The 22,470-nt window shown below is 34.9% G+C and overlaps 1 protein-coding gene across 2 annotated transcripts in view; it reads left to right on the top strand.

The window, feature by feature from the left end:
* LOC106867255 (EH domain-containing protein 3) overlaps positions 1-22,470 on the top strand; it is a 96,261-nt gene that overhangs the window by 8,848 nt on the left and 64,943 nt on the right. The window contains exon 2 of one of the 2 annotated variants that reach the window (XM_014912067.3): positions 16,732-16,785. The exons of the other annotated variant lie outside the window; for it this stretch is intronic. Coding sequence (XP_014767553.1) covers positions 16,732-16,785 — 54 coding nt within the window. The remainder of the gene's footprint in view (positions 1-16,731; positions 16,786-22,470) is intronic. 2 annotated transcript variants of the gene reach the window in all.

Raw genomic sequence — 22,470 nt, 5'->3', positions numbered from 1 at the left:
TTTAGCTGATTAGAAAATTAATCATGATTATCAATAGCAAAACTCCACCTCCTTCTCAACTGTGTTCTATAGTGTTTAATTAGATATAATGAAATCCCTAACCTTGTTAATACTGATAACCTATATCTTGATTATTCTTTTATCATTTTTCCTTGTTTTAGTCATTGGACTGTGACCATGCTGGGGCATTGTCTCGAAGGGTTTAGTTGATCAGTTTGGCTGAAAGTACTTGTTTTAAGCTTGCTTATCTCTGAGGACACAAACAAACCAACACTGGTTGTGAAGTAGTGGGAAACAAATACCAAGATGCATACATGGGTGTGCCAAATTCACTCTCATGATGTTGGCACTCAAGCTATTGGTTGCACCAGAGTTATGATACAAGACACTTAAGTTGCCTCATAGTGGGACTGAACCTGAAACTGCATGGCTGTGAAGTGAACTTATTAACCACACAGCCATGCCTACACATATAGTTCATTAAATTAGATCTGTCACAAAGCTTGTTATTGATAGAATTATCAGACTAGGTCAACAATGAGGAACAGATTACTAGAATGACTTGATGGGTTTTTAGTACTTGTTGGTGATCACCATTAAGGTTAGTTTCCAGCAAACACCAAAGATAGTTGGTCTACTATCTGAATAGCTTAACTGTTTCCATGTCATTATTACCCTTGGTATGACCTCCAAGAAGGAACTTTATTTTAATGACCCAAGTCATGTTACTTTAACTAGGTATCTTGGGTTGGCATAGTTCAGTTTCTGTAAGCAGACAACTATTGTGGTTGTTTTGTAAGTTTTCAGTTTTGAGTTGAAACCTTCCCTTGACTAAAACTGTAATAAATTAGCTGTTACTTTTATTAATATTGTAGGGTGGTGAATTAGTAGAATTATTCGTGTTGAAAGAAATGCTTTGTGGTATTTCTTCTGGGTGTTTATATTCTGGGTTCAAATATTGCCATGGTCAAGTTTGGCTTGTGTCCTTTCAGGATTAATAAAATAAAGTACCAGTCAGGTACTGGGGTCAATAGTGTCAAGTAATCCCAACCTCTGAAAATTGCTGGCCTTGTACCTAAATTAGAAAGGATTATTATTTTTATTATGCAGAGAGAAAGACATATCTCTCAGCTACAGAGTGATGCTAAAATTAATGTAAGTTCTGGTGTCCCTATCTTGTTACATAGGGAGTTTCTAAGAGTTAGTTATCATTCACAGAAAATTTTTAGTGAAAGATCTTGTTCAAATTACTTTTAATAAGCCTCTTTCTCTGTCTCTTCTGTACCTCACTGTTAGGATGTATTGGATTGATATTTGAGGAAATTTTCTCCAAGACATGTTAACATGAACAAAATAAATATAAAAATGATAATGGTGGCAGTGATTGAATTTAGATAAAAAAAATAATGCTTATTTTGCATTATTAGTACAAGTTCCAACTGAAGACTTGTAATCAGCTTGGTTACAACTGTAAGACACAAAGAGGGAGGTTGTGGTATAATTTCCATGAAACACAATCAGGTCTTAGTAAAAGAAAAAAGATAATATTTAAAAAAAACACTTATTTTTGAATTGATCAGCTGTCCTGTTCTGGTGGGAGTCAGAAGCATAAAATAATTTTAAAATTAACTTTGCCTTATATTTATAACAACATGGTGCATAGAATGTAAATCTAGACAAACTGTTGTTTGAAAACATTAAAATACATCCTTGGAAGTTGACAAGAACTACTTTCACTAGAGTGTGTACAAGTGTGTGAATGTAATAAAGAAAATTAATTAGGTCTTACTGAATTGACAGCTGATTGGGTTTATTAATGAAGTACATTAATTGTTTGGCTATATATATATATATATATGATATAAAATGTGTGACCTAGACTAGAGCCATTGCTCATACATTTGGGACTGGAGCTGTTACACATAAACATTCAAGGATACATTTAAAGATATGTCATCTAGTTTAAAATTTTCTCACTTTTACTAACTCTAGTTTGTCCATTTGTTGTTTTTCTGCCTTTTCTACTGCTCCTATACTCACTGCTACTCCACTGAACCTGCAGTTAGTGATGTACTTACTGTGCCTCAGCCCGCCTCATACTGCTACCTCTCCTTATTGTGGTCATATTTTCCTTTTCCTATTCATTTCAGTGTCTTTTACCTCTTGCCATCTTTATTGTCTCATTCCCAAACCTTACCTTAAACAGTTTGCTCAATATTTTCCTTTGATTTCATTCTCCTAAATTCCTTCCCTGTCAACATTTTCCCTACCAGTATCAAACTCTCAAACAAGAACTGTCAGATAGCGTCTGTTTGGGAGAAAACTATAAAAGTTGTTTGTTTTGGCCAAGACTAAATAAAAGGTATTTTATTTCATCTTATAGCTGGCATCTCTAAGAGTCTGTTGGAATAAACATTGTGTTCTGGAGAGTGCAGTTTTTCCTCTTGATATTTATACAAATATTGTTCTAGTCTGGTATGTATTTATAAGTTTCATGATTATTTAGTCATCAATTGTTTGTCAGTTTTGTAATTTGTTTCCTCATTTCTGTAACGATCTCATTAACATCAATACTTTTGTTTAGATATTTTGTAGGTGTGCATTATGATGTTTTAGGGTTGCAATACCTGTTGTTTTTTCTTTGTAGTGTATATTTATTCCAAGAGTATTGAAAATATATATATATCATCATCATTATTTAATGTCCGTCTTCCATGCATGCATAGGCAGGACGGTTGACAGGAGCCAGTCAGGTAGAAAATCTACCCTAGGCTACTGTGTCTGTTTTGGCTACACTGTTGTTCAGCTTCTTTGAGAGTGAGAAAACAGGCCAAAAATGTAAATGTCACTTGCCATGTGTATCATCTGAAGAAGTATTATAATAATTAACTGTGATCTGAGATGTTTCATCATCAGTGTGTTGGTGAAGATTGAAATGAATGGAAAAGGGAGATGCAACCAAATTGACTTAACATTAGTGGGGCATGCAACTCTTACATAAAAGGGACAACAGAAAACTGTAACAGTAGTAGTATTAAATTTACTGTGGGATAATCATGGCTAGAATATATACTACAGACTCAGACATGGCCATGTGGTTAAGAGGTTCACTTTGGAACCATGTCATTGAATGTTTGATCCCACTGTGTCCATATTTGACAAGTGTCTGTTTCAGTTGTAGCCTCAAATTGACCAAAGCCTTGAGAGTGAAATTTAGTAGACAGAAACTGTGCAATAGCCTGTTGAATAGATTATGGCCGTTAGTACCACTACCAGCTACCTGACTTGTGGGTACCTACAGTGAGTTTTTTGTATTATGAGTATTTAGGGTAGGTCTCTAGTCTGTGAATATCTTAATTGTAGTACTTCCTCTCTTTTATTTTCCAGCCTTGCCTTTCTTCCCCTGACTAAGCCACAAACAAGAAATAATAAGTAGGATGAGCTTAGGAATTCTTTTAAAATGTAGGAATCTAATTACTAAGTTTCTGATCTGTATCACCAAGACCATTTGATTGAGATTAAAATCAAGACTTTTTCAAATTAATCTTGTGAAGCAATTTTTATTGTCATCACAGCTGTCATTTGTGTTACTTATATTAGTAGTAGTTTTAATCAGTCATTCCATTCTGGTTAACTGACTCACATAATTCTCTAAAGTAGCCACATTTTTTTTTTTTTTTTTTTTTGCGCCTTTCTTTCTTAATGGTCTGGAAATCTCTGATGTTGTTTCAACCCCTTAGCATTTGAACTGGTCATATCCAGCCCAAACATTTTACTTGTTTTATGTTCAGACTGGTGAGATTCAGCCTCTCACATCTACCCTACAATGTCATTTAAAAGAAATAAACAGTCACATTGAAATATCAAAGCTATGAGATAATGCATGATTAATTCCAAATAATGTGAATAAATAAGTGTTACATTTGGCAGAATAATCTGAATGCTCAGTGGGTTAAATTGTTAATGGAAACAGCTGGTATATATTTTATGTGAGGGAAATGTGTATAATTGCACAGTAGATGGTTTCATTTCTTTTGTAGTGTTGTTGTTTAGCCTCCTGACAACACCAATTGAGCAGACTTATCAAAGTTATTTCTGCTATGTCCATTTTCCATTTTGTTTTCAAGGCTGTGAGTTTTGGGTGGTAGACTTGATCCATTATCTGGTTTAATACCATTACTTGGTCCTTGAGTGCCTTTTGTAGAGTTCTCAGTGTTGTATGCATTCAGGTTAGGTCTCCAATTTGAGGATAACTTTTTTTCTTTCTCTCACCTATCTTAGGAGTCCTGGAAAAAAAAAGGTCATGAATGCTATCCTTCTATTTCTGAGTTGTTTAAAAAAAAAAGCAGAGCAAAAAAAGGCACCACATTGTCTAATGTGTCTTTTCATTATGGTAAGGTGTCATTTTGTAAGGTGTTGTTTGTAAGAGATTTGGCTGTTACATTTAAAGGGTAAAGACCCACTTCGGTCATGAATGACCATGGGATTGCACCTAGAAAGTTCCCCTCTGAGGCACAAGTCCAGGCAGGATTGTTTGTGGAAGACCAGCAGTCACCCATGCATACCAGTCTCCCATCTCCTTGCCACCAATGTTGTCCAAGGGAAAAGCAAAGGCTGATACAGCTTGGCACCAGTGATGTCACAACTCATTTCTACAGCTGCAAAAACAATACACATCCTGGTCTGAGAATCAAACTCACAACCTCATGATTGTAAGACCAACATTATAACCACTGAGCCAACCTTCACATGCGCCTGTTATATTTACTGTGTAATAATTAGTTGCCATTATGTTGGTTTTTAAGTAGTTTTTTTTACTAGCAAAAGTTTATTGTAGTTAGAACTTTATGCTCATTTCGGTAGCTGATGAGATGGTACACAAATTAGCATATACCAATGTATAGTATATATTATGAGGATGCTTACTAATGCAGTGTAGCTAATAGATAAATATGTATATGGGTTCATATCCACATGTTATTAGATGCACTGTAAAATTAGGCCCTATTGTTAGATTTTGATTTTTCAGTAACATAAAAGGAGAATTAAACCAGCTAATTTTTATCTTACTGCTTGTCAGGATTTATTTACTTCCCACACGGCTGAATAATTGTTTAGATATTTATTCATATGCTATGTTATATCGGTACAGTAATGATTATTGTCAGGCCATAAACCTTGTAACTTCATTATCTTTTATCCTTTACTTGTTTCAGTCGTGAGGTTGCGGTCATGCTAGGGCACTGCCTTGAAAAATTTTAGTTGGATGAATCGACCCCAGTTCTTAATTTTCTTTTCAAAAAAAGCATGGCACTTATTCTATCAGTGTCTTTTGCCTAACTGCTAAGTTATGGGGATGTGAATACATCAACACTGGTTGTCAAGTGGTGGTGGTGATAGTGGTGGGGCAAAGGAAGACACAATGTCACACACAATACACACACACACACACACACACACACACACACACACACACACAATTCTTTCTGTTTCCATCCACTACATCCACTCATAAGGTTTTGGTTGACCTGAGGCTATAGTAGAAGACACTTGTCCAAGGTACCACACAGTGGAACTGAACCAGGAACCAAATGGTTGAGAAGCAAGCTTCTTACCACATAGCCATGCCTGTGCTTAATTCTGCTTCTAATGCTCTACAACTTGGAAAGGTAACCAATGAAAAGGGAAAGAAAAAGACAGAATCCTGATGAGCTGCTAGCATAGCAAAAAGTAATCAGTTTGATCCTCATTCAAAGCCATCAACAACTTTACCACTTCCACCAAATGTGGCTTAACTTCATAACCTAATTTTACAAGGAAACTAAATACATATGGACATGTTCAGTTAGTCATTCATGTTCAATTAGTCATTCATAGTGTGGTTGGATTCATTGCTCTAACCATCTGGTACATAATAGCTACTTTCCATGCAATCTGGTTGGCACAATTGTCTATTACCATCTCAGTCATCTATTGTGATTGTCTGTTGTGATTGAACTTTTTTGAGTTGGTATTTCTTTACAATGGATCAATTTTTCTTTTTTACACTTTTGCATACTTCAGGTCTTTACTGCATTCTATCTTTTGGGTCTTTATAATCTTCCATACTTTAAATGGTCAGAAGTAATCAAAGTCTCTCTTTCTTGATCTTTTTTTTTTCTTTGTGGTATGGTGTCCTCTTCTCTCTATCCCTTTACTATGTACCTCTCTCCTTATTCTCCCTAACTCTTTCTCTCAAACTCATTGAAGGAAATGTTACTCCTTAAAATAATTGCAGCTTGTTTGGAAGATTCAGCTTACATGATATTACCTTAGAAATGACATGAACATCACATTATATCATCACCTGTTCTTAATAGTCCTAAGTAATAAATCATTTAAGTGAAAAGCTTCATTGGCTGGTAGTTCAGATTTTGAACATCATTTATCTATATTTAATGTATTATTTAGGACTATATTATCTAATGCCTTCTTCCTTATATATATATATATATATATATATATATATATATATATATATATATATATATATATATATATATATATATATATATATATATGTGTGTGTGTGTGTGTGTGTGTGTGTGTATATATATATATATAACAGTTGAGGGAACCCGTGGAAGAGGTAGGCCCAGGAAGACCTGGGCTGAGGTGGTGAGGCAAGACCTTCAAACATTGGGCCTCACCGAGGCGATGACTACTGACCGAGACCTTTGGAAATGTGCTGTGCGTGAGAAGACCCGGCAAGCCAAGTGAGATCGTTGCCAGTGCCCCTGGACTGGCTCTTGTGCGGGTGGCACATAAAAGACACCATTTCGAGCGTGGCCGTTTTCGTGTGGGTGACACGTAAAAGCACCCACTACACTCTCTGAATGGTTGGCGTCAGGAAGGGCATCCAGCTGTAGAAACTCTGCCAAATTAGATTGGAGCCTGGTGTAGCCATCCGGTTGCACCAGTCCTCAGTCAAATCGTCCAACCCATGCTAGCATGGAAAGCGGACGTTAAACGATGATGATGATGATATATATATATATATATATATATATATATAACAGTAGGGTGTGATATGAATGACATTTAACTATTTCTAGCAGCTCAAACAGCCACATTGAGACTCCCTTATTGTCTTTCTTTTAGTCTAGTTGTTATTGTTGTTTAGCTCCTGGACATACTTGATTGAATAGATATGTGATTGAATATATTCTATCCATTATCATCAATTTTTTTTTCGTATATCTTGGACGATACTGTCCAATATACCATTTTGCTTTTTAAAACAGCAGAGTGTGAGTCAAAGAAAATTTGCCTGCTATTTCTAGCAGACTATGTAACTATCTAAAAAGATCCCTCAGTCTTGTTTCTCTTACAGATGTCACTGTACTCTATTGAAACTTAATCCTTTTCCTGTCATGTACTAATCCCAGGTAAATTGTTGAAATATCTTTGAAATAGCTGACAAATTTTGTAGCAAATTTTTTTCAGTTTTTATCTCACCTCTTGATATCTTTCCTGGAAAAAATATATGTTGTTCCAGAAATCTATTTCTCAGAGTGTTAATGCTATTTATCTCTGAATCTTATAATTTTGTTATATATATATATTAGTGTTTTATTGAATACTTTGTTGTTTTCCACGAGTATTATCATAGCATGGAGAAATTACTGCCTTTTATCATTACATCTCAAAATTATTAGTCTGTGTAGGAAATAGTAACTTAGTTATATTTTTTATTTGCTTTACATAGGCAGCAATCTCATCATTGATGTTTGTTTTCTTTTTTTTTTTTTTTTTTCTTTTACTTGTTTCAATCATTGGACTTTGACCATGCTGGGGCACTGGCTTGAAGTGCTTAGCTGAACAAATCAACCCCTGTACTTTTATGTCTGGTATTTATTCTATTGAACCCTTTTACCAAACTGCTAAACTAAGGGGGCTTAAACTCACCACCACTTGACAACCAGTGTCGTGGAGACAAACATGCTCACACACATACACACACATATGATAGGTTTTTTTCTGTTTCTGTTTCCACTCACAGGGTTTGGGTTGGTCTGGTGCTATAGTAGAAAACAGCTGCCCATGGTGCCATTTAGTGGAACTAAACCCAGAATCATGTTGGATAGAGAACTTCCTACTACATAGCCATGCCTGCACCTGTTTTTGTTTTTTTTTGCTTCTTTTTTACATTCATTTTTTTCATGTATACATATACGGAAGTATTTGTTGGAGAAAATAGCTTTCCTACTTATAATCACTCAGCTGTCAAGTAGAAGTAGAGCTTGTTTAATGTGCAGCAAGGCTGACTGGAATATTCAATAAAATTCAAACTGAGGAATCCAGCATGGCTCTGTGTTATTTCAGATAACCTGTTTGTTCTGTGTCACAACAATTCTGGCTCTTGTGAACCTGTGTCGTGACATTCCAACTCAATGTGCTATTTTTACAATGATCATGTTGTATTGGGTTTACTCCAGCACCATGGTCCACCATTCTATGAGACTACTTCAGGATTAAGTTTATTTTTTCAAATGGGCAAATTCTTTCTCTTTGGTATCATCAACTGTTTATATATCTTTTAATTCTTCCCCATCAGTTCTGAAACCTCCTCCCTTAGTTGGTTTTGTGTGGCACCTTGGGTAAGTATCTTCTACTCTAGCCCCTAACCAACCAAAGCCTTATGAGTGGATTTGATTGATGTAAAACTGAAAGTTTGTCTGCCTTGTGTGTGTTGTTTGTGTCTCCTTATCTTGACATAACAGATAGTTGTAAATGAATGTTACTGAGATACAAGAAGTGTCGAACATTTCCAATATTCTGCAAAATGTCTGGCCAAGGGGAAATGTGGGTTGGTGACAAGAGGGCTATCCTGTCACAGAAAATCTGCCTCAATAAACTCCATTTGATCCATGCAAGCTTGTAAAAGTGGACCTCAAAGTTATGTACAGATGCACTCATTGATACTTCTTGGCTCTACCACTCACATGCCCACATACACATATTACGTCTGCACATTTGCATATTCATACTAGTTAGTATATATACCTACTCTTCTGCTTCTTACTATTCTTTTTATTCATATTTAGTATATCTTCACTGTCTTCTATTTGGTAACCACATCCTTATCTATTCTCTTTTTTCATTCATTTACTATTTTGACACATGGATTTGACCCCCCCCCCCCTCCATCCTGCTTCAGTTTTCTCTCGTCTCTATCTTGACCTAGAGCCTGTCCTCCAGACTTTAATATTTTCCATTTCCACACAACGTTCTTCATTGCATTTATTTGTTAATACTTACTATCATATTTCCTTTTCAATATCAGGTGTTTTGAAAGTTGTGAGCTGGTAGAAATGTTAACATGCTGGACAAAATACTTAGCGCCATTTTGTCCATCCTTATGTTGTAAGTTCAAATTCCACCGAGGTCAACTTTGTCTTTCATCCTTTCAGGGTTGATAAAATTAGTACCAGTTGAGTATTAGTGGGGGTAGGGGTGGGGTCAATGCAGTCAACTTACTCCCTCTCCCTAAATTGCTGCCCTTGTGCCAAAATTTAAAATCTATATTAGGTGCTTTGCTTAGCAGCATCATATAGGAGTAGTAAGATCTGAAAACAATGACTAGCTAGCTAGCACTCTTAACCATCATTCCTTCATTGAATTTTTTCAATTCATTCAACAGCATTAACTCCCTCTAGTAAATACCTTATGAAAACATTTTCTCTAGAATGTCTTGGTCTCCTGTATTGTTATGCATTTTTACATTGCTTGTATTCTATGATTTTAGGATCCATTCTATCACCCACTTATTTTAGAAGTTCTACATGTAATTATAAACTTTCACACTTAAGTCTGAAGTTCATAGCTGTCAACTGTTGACATAATTCTAGTTTCTCACTTTGTTTGAAACCTTGTGAGACAGAAAAGATACAAGTAACTTTGAAAGACCTTTTGATGCTTAATACAAGTTTTGTCTGATATATGGATGAAATTTAATTACACAAGTACAGGCATTTAATACAAGGAATACAAATGAATACAAAATTTGGATTAGTCTTATAGGGGTTACAACAAAACATTTTTATTTGCATTTTTGTGTAACTTGTCACATTTAGAAAACATTTGTAAAACTTGCTGTAATTGATAATGATGTTGCTGATAACTAGAATAACTGCCTAATAGCCAGATAATTACAACCTTGCAAGGATTTACATTTAGTAACATAAATTTGGTTTGTAAAACTGGTTGTTGAAATAATTATGGCGATTGAAAATAATAGGAGTGGCTCTACCAATGGTTGGGAGTCATCATCTGCTACATAACTTGTAAACCACTAGAAGCAAGGTCCCAATTAACATATAAAGTCAACATTATTTGTAGACTGAAATTATCATTACAAACCATTTTATTGGATTTGATTACTAATAACCTCGGGTCATCAGCTGTACTCCATCAGCTATAACACTGTCAGTTACTTAACAAGTAACAAACTATATTAAATAATCAATTTTTCTAAAATCATCCATTTAAGAAATAGTTTGATTTCTAAAGTTCACAATTCCAGTTATTTGATATCTGTACCTAAATATGTAACTCTAAATTTTAGCTAATCGGTGTAACTTTCTTGTTCTATAAACTACCTGTAACTACACAAATCAATAAGGGTACCTCCACATCTTCACTTAACTTGTTTTGAGCTAATGTGGTTGCTTAACGTATTAGAAACAGCATCCAGGTTGCCTTCAATTGACTCCTTGCCATCTTTAAGAACAAAAAAAAAAGGATAAATAGGATGTGTAGTGCTAGATATACTGAAAATAAGATGTAATAGTCATATATAGAACATCTTTGCTAAGTCTGCTTGACCAGATCCTACCTGGTGCAAAACCTTTGGCCCAATAATATCTAATGACCTTTCATGGTGACCATACATCTCCGTCACAGCTAAATGGTGTTACTCCAAGACTGACCAAGTTTCTTCTTTGGAGTCTGAGAATAGTTAATCTCTGAACAGTTGTTCACTCCCTGTATATAATTTTCCTGCAATGAATAGGCAGTCATTAGAGTTCTGGATAGAATGCTTCCTGGTATTTGTTCCAGTGCTCTGTGCTCAAATCCCATTGGGGTTAGCTTTGCCTTTCATCCTCAGAATCAATAGCTAAAAGTATCAATCCAAGGTGGTAGATTGGTGGAACTATAAGAATGTCTGGTCAGATGCCTTGTGGTATTTGTTATCACTCTTTGCTTTCTGGGTTCAAATCTTACCATGGCCTACTTGAGTTGTAGACTTAACCTGTTTAACACCAGCACCTGGTACCATTGGTGCCTTTAGTGGAGTTTCCTCTGTTGCAAGCATTCAGGCTAATTTTCCAGTCAAACAACAAATGTACTTCATTGAATTATAACACTTCATTACAAATAGGTAGGAAAATATCCTCAATGCTTTAGATCTGGTAAAATACTTTATATTTCATCATATTTTCCCAGCATTCTTTTGGCAGACTTTGCCATTCATGCTATCTGAGATATAATTCTCTTCGATTATTTTGTCAATTTTCACTTGTTTTCTTATTTGCTTCTTAATTTTTATTGGCTTGTTTTATTGACTTCAAAGTTTAACCATATTCTTCATGTCCCTAATCTTGTTCTTTATCTACAGTAATTAACAATTCCTTATTCATTCTAATTTGAGAATGTTTGATGATGATGATGATATACATGTATGTTGAACATTTGAAAAGTTAAAATGCAATTATTGCATTAAGATATTTTGTCTAAGACTCATACCTGTTTAAGAAACCATGCAATGTTTTGCTCTTCTAGTGTACTTCTATCTTCACACTTTGGATTCCAGTCTTATTAGGGCTGACTTCGATCATCGTCCGTTCAGTGTTCAATAAAATAGGTACCAGCCATGGCTATGTGGTTTAGAAGTTTGCTTTGCAGCAACATAGTATTGGGTTCAGATTGACCAATGCCTACCTTGTTAGTGTGGGGAACTGTGTGAAAGCCCATTGTGTATATATTTGCATGTTAGTATGCATTTTTCATTGTTATAAATCAGTGAACGTAGTTAGCATCTTATGAATATTGCCAATAAACCAATACATTATGAAAATAATACCAAATAATACCTTGCAGTAGTTATTTCACCTGAATCACACAAGCACTCCCTTTTCATCCTTACCATTGAAAATGCTGTGAACTAGTTATTGTTCAGTTGGAAACTTATGGCCAACAACACTATTGTTCTCAAAATATATGTTATGAAATATATATAAATAGATACTGGAGTCAATATAATCAGGTGTTTCCTTCCTTAAAGTGGGCGATCTTATACCTAGTTAGGAATCAATGTATTTCTTCGTTTTATGCCAGTTTTTCTAAGCTTGCATTGGTTGAATAGATATTTGAGGCAGTTTTCAAGTAAGGGATTTTTTTTTCTGGGAATTCAACTGCAAAACCACATAGTTACAGGCTGTTAATGTTTGCCAGAAAGATAAATTCGACATCATTCATAATTCAGACAATCTCATAGGAAGCAGTGGAAGTGACAACTTCATGTATATACACATGATGGAAACTATGGAATCTTATAGGATTCCATAATTTCCATCTACCTATTCCACTCATAAAGCATCGATTAGTCCAAACCTACAGTAGGAAACACTTTTTTAAGGTGTCATACAGTTGGACTGAATCTGACACTGTATGATTGCATAGTGAACTTCTAAACCACACAGCTATTCCTGTACCATAATAATAATAAGAGCACTCAGCACAAACCTCTGCCAAGGCAACACCAACATCCTCTCAACGATTAGCCAGAGATGATTTTTAAAATGAAAATATCTGAAATAAACTCGACTGCTTTCACAAATGCGAATACTACCTAGTCGCTCTCAAAAATTAAGTAAAAAAAAAACAAGAAAAATAATTCAGAATCCTTGTCCGGTACCAGATCGATTCCCAAATCTAATCAGTTCTAATCTAATCATCTGAATCCATCCAGCGGGTCTTGAGATATCTTGTCCACGGACAAACAAATACGACTGAAAACAATACCTCCGCCTTTGCTAAGGCGGACAATACCTCCGCCTTCGCTAATGATAGAATTTTATTATCATAACTTGTGTACAGCTTTGTTCATACTTCTGAGAAAAGTATTAAAAAAGAAAAGAAAATGTTATTGTTTGGGCTGTTTTGCTCTAGTTTTCTTTTCCTTATTGTTTTCCTTATTCCTTCCTGTTATTGTTCTGTTTTGTTTTACGGAAGTGACTGACACTCTTGTTAGTTATTGCAAAGGATACCAATTAGAGGACTTTAAAGTCATTTCAGTGTTTTGCTTGGATATTTTCCACAAATAAAGAGAAACTAAGGTATGATCTAATTAGGCAGTGTTAGCCTGACCACTGTTACTGACTGACATAATGAAGATAATCCTGTTCTTAATTCACTGAAGACTGTGTTTCTGATTTAAACAATGAATATTTATGTCTTTATTGATTCTTTCATACATACATGTATTTGACTGTAAAAAAAATTAGTCAATGATCTGTTAAATAGATGCAAATATTTAGAAAAATAATATTAAGAATCTTGTCAAAGTACATTTGTATATCAAGATAGAAAACTGATTTTGGTTGGGTGGAGATAAATCTGGTGTTTTGTCTTCGGCTATTCTAAAACCTTCATATAAGATTTCATAACCAAACTTTGACAGTTAAAATTAAGCTATTGTGATTGTCTGACCTGCAAATAAATCTAGTCGTGGCGTGGTAAGGTAGAAAGGTATCTGTATCATTGTCCATTTTTCCATGCTTGCATGGGTTGGACAAAGTTTATTGAGATAGGTCTTTTATTTTTTTATGGCTGGATGCCCTTCCTGTTGCCAACCTTCAATTGTTTCCAAGCAGAGTAATATCTACCCATGGCCCAGACAAGTTTTCATAGAATAATGGAAATGAATGACACTGCTTGTATAACAATGACTTATTCACAGTTATTATGTGATGGCAAGACTAAGAGAAACAAATACACACATGATGGTCATCTTTCAGTTTCTGTTTACCAAATCCAAGCACAAGGATTTGGTTAACCCATGGCAATAATAGACACTTGCCCAAGGTACTAATGCATTAGGACTGAACCCAAAATTATGTGGCTGGGAATCAAGCTTCTGACCCACACAACCACACCTGTGCCTAAAGGTATGTGATGGAAAAATCAAAGCAGATTTGAGTAGGATTTGAACTTGTAACAATGAATTCAAATCCTACCAAGCTAATGACTATTGATTTCTTTCTTAAGCACAAAGCAATTTTTTTTATAACTGAGAGTATGAAAGATACCAATTCCAAGATTTCATAGCACAAGGAAAAAAAAAAAGCTGGTTTTTCTTTTAGCTTAAAATGTTATGAATTTGAAATTTGTGATAAAAGTAAATATTGATATGTTCATTGCACTGGTATAGCTTGGTTGAAACCTTAACAACTGTTGCTGACCAACTAATGCATTTGCTCGATTTATCAACAGATCAATACTGTACACTCTAAGCATTATAGGATATGTTATGGAGTGTTTATTGACAACTAGTCATCGTGCTCTTAGCTCTTGTAAACAGCAATGTTGGTGATAGTTCAGTTTAAGAGTTCACATTAAGCTAAACGTTATTATGTCATAGCACATACCATTTACTAGTTATTTCCTCCTGCTTGAAACATTGCATTGATTAAATCTTGTTTTTATGAGAAATTCATAGTTATATATATTTTTTTTTTTTTCAAAATCTCTCCTCTGATATTATCCTTGTATCACATCATTATCATATTCTTGTGTGTATATGTGTGCCGTAATGTGTCTCTTGAAACATAGTTCTACATATCCCAATCATTTATATGCCAGTGTATGTCTTAACTTTCTAGAATCTAATTCTATTTTCAACTTATCTTCAACCAAGCATCACGTATTCAATACTAACCTAACAGGTATCATCTGTTTACATTATATATTTCAATGCAGTCCTCTCATCTCTCTCTCTCCCTCATCTCTCACTCACTCTTTCCCTCTCCCTCATCGCTCACTCTCTCTCCCCCTCAGCTCTCACTCTCTTTCTCCCTCATCTTTGACTCTCTCTCTCCTTCATCTCTTACTCTCTCTCTCCCTCATCTTTCACTCTCTCTCTCCCTCATCTTTCACTCTCTCTCTCCTTCATCTTTCACTCTCTCTCTCTCTCCTTCATCTTTCACTCTCTCTCCCTCATCTCTCTCTCTCCCTCATCTCTCACTTGCTCTCATCTCTCTCACTCCCTCGTCTCTCATCTCCCTTGTCTCTCATCTCCCTCGTCTTTCATCTCCCTTGTCTCTCATCTCCCTTGTCTCTCATCTCCCTTGTCTCTCATCTCCCTTGTCTCTCATCTCCCTTGTCTCTCATCTCCCTCGTCTCTCATCTCCCTTGCTCCCTCATCTCTCTCACTATCATCTCTCTCTCTCTCTCTCTCTCTCTCACTATCATCTCTCTATTTTTGTTGCTTGTAAAATCTGCTGATGGATATGCAGAACAAAACTTTTTTTTTTGACTTATAATGCTTATAATGTAGTGTTTGTTAATGAATACTAAATACATCCTTAGTAGTTGTGATGTGTAATATAGTGACATTTTAGTAACTAACACTATAACATTGCAGTATGTAATGTTGTGACTAACATAGTAACATTATCTCTAGCACTAAGACTATAATGGTGACTTTACAATATTACTTATTTTATGAATCATTGGTGTTTATTTCTCAATTTGAAAATGAGAAATCTTTTTTTTTTTAAAGATTAGGTGACATGCATTAAGTTCTACCACATGCATAAATGCAGTATGAAATACAGCATAAATGTGCTGTGATTGATGGTTAACAGTTCTATCCACTCCTCTTTATATTGTGCCATTTCTGTGGGGGCTGTCAGAGTAGAATCCTCAGACACCTCCTCCAAAGAGTCCTACCAGATGCAACTGCCAGTAAATATGGTAGAACCTCTGAGGAAAGAATAGCAAGACAGATTTTATAGACAAAACCAACTGACAAGAGATCTGAAGGTAGACCACAAGAAAGAAGCTTAGATAATATCCATTGGTGTTGCTTGGGGATCCAGCCAGAACTTTTTGCTGACTGTTGTTAAACAGTAAAAGTGAAATAACAGTGCATGTTATTTTGGAAATGTAAAACTTCCTTCAAACATCAATTTCCACTCCACCCCTCTCTCTTATAAGATTCCACCCAAAAAATAGCTAAATTTGTGCAAAGTGTTTATTTAAATATCTTTGTACGTTTGTGTATCCCTATCTATAAGATTTGTCTGCAAAGAAGACATTATATTTTACTTCAATTTTTTTCTCCATGCACTGATACAGGAGATAAAGTTTCTCTCTCTTTCTCCCTCTGTAGCTTCCTGTCTCTATCTTTGCTAATTAAGCAAACCGCACTTGTTCTCTTTTAGCTGATGCACACATTAAATTTCCACTAACTGCCATATTGTATTGCAGTTCTAATACTTACATTGTAAAACTTAAGTCTTTTAAGACATGCAGATGTTTCTCCCTAAATGCTGGCCCATTTATAAAACTTGATGAATATATCATGATGTGAGAGAGAAAAATTATTCAGTGAATCCAGTATCCAATGTATTTATGAAAACTGACAATGCTGATATTAATACATTGTTTTTCGTGTTTTTCTTGTAGATATCTTTTTTCATTCTTTGGGTACCAGTGAGAACCGGTACTTAAATGGAGGAGGTACAGTTATTCTAAAGGATGATTGTTTCACCATCTCATCTCCCTAATTTACAAGGCTGCAATTGTTTTGTATGGCTTCCAACTCCTATTGCTCTTTCTTGAATAATTACTGATTTATGCTTTTTATTCATTTTTTTTGGATTGCCTTATGATTTTAACATCACCGTTTAATTATTTTCCTTCTCAATTGTCCAAAGCAGTTGAACACATTTAACAAGTGAAATAACAAATATAAAATAAAATAATGTATGTTACTAATTGTGATTTGATCCTTCATGTTACTTTTCAGTTGGACACACTTTCATGCTCAAGTCTAGATTCTATGCTTGCTTGCAGCTATATCTCCAAAGTTAAGATATTGAAGCTTCTGAAGGGACACCCATCCTTATTTGTATTTCATTCCATTCTTCTTATTCTTCTTCCCTCTCTCTCTCACTCTCTCTCTCTCACTCTCACTCTCTCTCTCTCTCTCACTCTCTCTCTCACTCACTCTCTCTCTCTCACTCTCTCTCACTCTCACCCTCACACTCTCTCTCTTTCTCTCTCTCTCTCTCTCTCACTCTCTTCATGCTCAGGCATGACTGAATGGTTAAAAAGTTTGCTTCAAAATCATGAAGTTCCAAGTTTGATCCTACTGCCATTGCATGGCACATAAGGCAAGTGTTTTCTACCACAGCAATGGGTTGACCTAAATTTTGTGAGTAAAATTGGGTAGCCAGACACTTTGGAAATCTGTTTGATTGGCTTTACCTGTAGTTTAAAGGTCTGATTCTGTCACACCTGACATCTACGAGATTCTATGAGGGGATTAAGCTAAGGGTACAAGAGTCTGTGGAATGCTAGCTATTTTCTGTAAGTCTATAGGGAAGTTGTCTGGAATATTCATCATTAAAACCAATGAAGGATCCATTTACCTTTACATGCTTTTATAGAGTTAGGGATTCTGAAAAAATAAATTAATATTTAGAGTAGTACAGACTGGTAAGGAATTAAATCTTTGAAATACTAGGGGAATATATTGTATTCTATATATAGTGTAAGACCTCTTCAGCTGACAGATGTCTTTAGATATAATTCAGCTGGCAGAGGGTGTCTTTGAAGAAATTGTTAAAGGAAATCATTAATTACTCCTTAACACAGCCCAGCTATGCCATAGAGCGACGCACCAAGGATGGCAGATGCACTTGAAATTCAAATACTTTAAACAGAGGTTTGCAAAAGATAAGTGAATCACTCACACACACACACACACACACACACACACACACACACACACACAGCCTATAACACCTGGGCTTTGTCACCTATCTCTCTCTGACAGACTTTGAAATAACCAAAAAAATCTTATTTTTAAATAGACATTGAGTAACATGACTCACACTGAGAAGTGTTTTGCAGAATAAATATGAATTGGGTTGGCTTATATATATATATATATATATATATATATATATATATATATATATATATATATATATATATATATATATATATATATATATATATATATAATATATATAATATATATATATATATATATATATAATGTGTGGGAGAGGGCATATACATTTAACAATGCAATATACATATTGTGTATAACGCGGATGTTTTAAAGACTATGTAGAATAAAGCTGTTCTGTGGGTGTGCACGTGTCTGATGGTACATAACAATAGTGTTGTTAGACAGTGAGTAATATCTTGGTAGGATCGTGAATTGGTTAACAACAGAGTAGTAAGTGAGGTCAGGCACCAAGTGAGACAATAAAAAGCACATGTGAACTAAACAGACAAATTTATTCTTAGAATTATATAAATTTATTTCAAAAGAAGTGTCATTGAATACATTTTGTATGTTTGCCTCTTAGTTGTGTCCTAAAGGAACATTGAAACACATGAGTTAATTGGAGGAAGCGTAAGTCTTGGTGATCTGTGTTGGAAACAATGCTATCATTTGTATGGCTAGGGTTTAGGGTATTGACCTCATGATCACCAGATTCAGTTCTTGGACCAGGTGGCATTTTATATCCTCGAGCAAGACACTCTATTTTACATTGCTTCATTCTACTCAACTGCAGTGAGTATCAGTTCAGTGCTGGTGCAGTCCACTCACTCTCCTTCCAGCTATCACATCCTGGATGTTTTGCTGGATTTTGTGAAATGGCTAAAAGTGTATCTATGCCTGCTTGCACCTACACCAGCACCTAAAACAACTACTGAAAGTATGATACATGCTACTAAGCCATACTCTCTCACAAGTGAAGGTTAACTGTACTGTACTATAGATATTTTAATTGGTTGGACATTTTTCAATTGATGTTGAAATTATTATAACAAACTTTTAAATTTTGTTGCTCATATTGTATGAATTCAGTTCATGGTGATATTTAATTTCATTGAAAGATTGACTACTATGCTGAGGTTCAAGTGAGTCTATAAACAGAAGAATTCAGTTTTATTAATTTTGTTTTCATCGTCTTTCTATCAGAAATATGAAATGTAGCAACTGGTATCTTTCTACTCAGATATTTACTTGTATCAATTCTAGCACTTGTACTTTTAATATAGAATTGTCATCCAGTTCGTGAATTGTTGTTTATTCCCAGGTCAGCCCAACCCTGATCAGTAAGTCATTTTATATTCCGAGCACTTCAATGTCCTTGTTTTCTCTTTTAATGCATTAGTGTTTTGATAAGAGGGAAATTTAGCTGCTATTTCTAACACATCATGTGATTAAATAAACATTTTCATTGGCTTCATTTTGTTGATTATATTTACTAGGATATCTGAAAATATAAATAAGACGTGAAGTGACTAATTGTGTGTGTCTAGTGATTCAGGGATTGCTGATCATATGATGAAAGAGTAGAGAATGTTGGTGTAAACATCTAGCTTATCAAGATTATCACTACTTCTTTTATAGGTTCCCTACACCACAATTTATTTGCCTTAGTATAGTCCATGCTAAACTTTAAGAAAAAAATAATTCATTATCATCGTCATTCAATGTCCACTTTCCATGCTGACATGGAAAGTGGATGGTTTGACATGATCCAGTGAGCTGCGGGGCCATGTCAAGCTTCAATGTTATTTTTAGCAGGGTTTCTATGGTTGGATGCCAACCACTTTACAGTGTGTTTTAGGTGCTTTTTTCATACCACTGACACTAGGGAAGTTACCAAGTAACTTGCAAGACAGGAAAGAACAGGGAAAAGAGGTGGGGGAGGCTTCCTTGACTCAATGGAGAGTTAGTATTTGAAAGAGGGAATAGGTGAGACATGATTTGAGCAAGAAGTGAAGCTGAACTGGAAGTTTTACAGTATGTTGTTCAGTGTCTTGTGTTAGAGAATTCAAATCTTGTTAAAGCCAAGCTTTATCTTTCACTCTTCCAGAGTTGTTAAAATAAAAAAACTGGTAATTAAGTTCTGTGGCAGTTTTAGTAAAAAATAACTACATGTGCATTCGGGTGTTGTTTCCTTCTCCAGTGTATACTTTTGGACTTTTGGGTCTTGTCTTGATATAAGTTACAAACTGTCCCTTGTTAAATTTCATTAGACTATTGTAACTGGTTCTGAGAAATGTCATCCTTGGCCTTGTGATGTTGACTTTCTCATTGACTTTCTGTTATCAGTAAAGATAGCCACAAATATTTTCACCTTATCAGTTATGTTTTCAGACACAGATTTTAATATTTTTATCACAGCTAGTAATACCAATCTACTATGTCTATTGTTTTCAGTCAACTTTCGTCTAAATCCTCAAATCTAACGTCTCTAGCCTTAAAGCTACTAATTACCTATATACACAATACAGTTGTCAATGTATGACGCAGTTAATCCAAGAAAATCAAGTTGCGTTTTGACAAAAGGGATATTTGCAGCTGTTACAGCTGATTTTACCTTGGTTTTATTTTATCAAAGGCCATTCACAAGTTTCATAAAACTGGGTTACAATTAAAAATAAAAAATGCCAATTTTAATCTTTGTGAATGGTAGATATTACACTTATATATATGCTATTACTGTTAAGTTTGACATGGCCTGGACCAATATTGGCAGAAATATATCTAAGTTAGATAATGATTGTTTTGTTTTTTTACATGTTGGCATAAGGACCTCAAATTAGGGGGTGTAATTGATTATATTGACCCCCCCCCCCAGGACTTGACTGGTATTTATTTTATCAAACCTAAAAGGGCAAAAAGGGAAGTAAACCTTAACAGGATCTGAGTTCACATTGTAAAAGAAATACTTAGCGGTATTTTGTCTGTCTCTATGTTCTGAGTTCAAATTCTGCTGAGGTCGACTTTACCTTTCATCCTTTTGGGGTCGATAAATTAAGTACCAATTGCATACTGGGATCAATCTAATCGACTATCCTCTCCCCCAAAATTTCGGGCCTTGTGCCTAGAGTAAAAAGGATTATTACATAACTATGTAGTACACTAGTTACTAGGAAATCTTATTAAAAATTCTCTTTCTCTCTCTCTCTCTCTCTCTCTGATGAAGGGTTTGGGTCAAAACGTTAGACTTCTCTTCTTTACAGCAAACTAATTTATTCCACTTTTTGAACTGTTAGTGACATTGTACTCTACCATTATATATGGAAGCCATATGTAGAGAGTAGTAGTAGTAGCCTGGCACCATTTTGATTGCTTTGTACAGGAAAAGCAGTTATTAGTAATTGTGATGATGGTATTTTTGGACTGAAAGATAGGTCATTAGAAATAACACTTAACATGAATTCATAAGTATTAACTTCTGTGGTGTAACTGAGAGAGAGAGAAAACTATGTTTTGAGATTGGGGTAGCTATATTGAAAATAATGTTCAGTATCATTCATGCTTTCTCTTTTCAAACTTCCTTATTGTCAAAACCAGAATCTAGTGCTTTTTTATTTTTATTATGCATCTCACTTCCTTCTCTTTTTCTACCTCTTTTCCTTTCTCTTTCTTTTCTCCTTCTCTTCTGCTTACTCCTTGCTAAAATATATTCAATACATACATCAGTGTATATATTATTTATTGATAATTGAATGTTTCAAATAATGCAGTGTCCGTTACTTTGATGAACCCTACAACATGATGTTAAACATCTTCCAACAAATGACTAGAGTTTATTTATATTGTTTACAATGATTTTGTTTCCATTCTCAATTTAAAATTAATTTCTGTCGCAAACTGCAAGTTCCTTACATACTTGTGTGTAGATAGATGTCTGAGCTTTGAATAGTTTTATTTGGTCTGTTATTTGAGATATAACATACATAAGGAGGCAAACATTTTGTTATAAACACTTCCAAATACCAGTGAAGGGTGTGTGCTACTTATGTTTTTATTTTCTTTATTTTCTTATTTTCTGAAAATTCCTGTCAGAATGCTTGGATCTATCCCATTTATCTTTGCTGTTTTCAGCCCCAATTGTTTTGACAGAAACAGAATTTATTGGGAAAGTAAATGTTTCTTTTATTTCTCAAGTTTTTCAACTTTATCATTTCATACTTATTGAATACTGCCCCTTGGAGCTGTAACTTGCTATATTTGTGTGCACGTGTGAACACACATACAACACACTAATACACTAACATTCTACATCACATATAAAAGGAGGTCATCTGATTGGCAAATATTCAATCACCCAGCATACTTCACCCACTAGCTTACAGATGCACTGTTTCTTTTCACTGCCT

Source organism: Octopus bimaculoides, chromosome 8 (genome assembly GCF_046866305.1).
Source record: "Octopus bimaculoides isolate indiv1 chromosome 8, ASM4686630v1, whole genome shotgun sequence".
NCBI lineage: Eukaryota > Metazoa > Mollusca > Cephalopoda > Octopoda > Octopodidae > Octopus > Octopus bimaculoides.
Note: the sequence above shows the minus strand (reverse complement) of the source record. Positions and strands in the feature narration are given on the sequence as shown.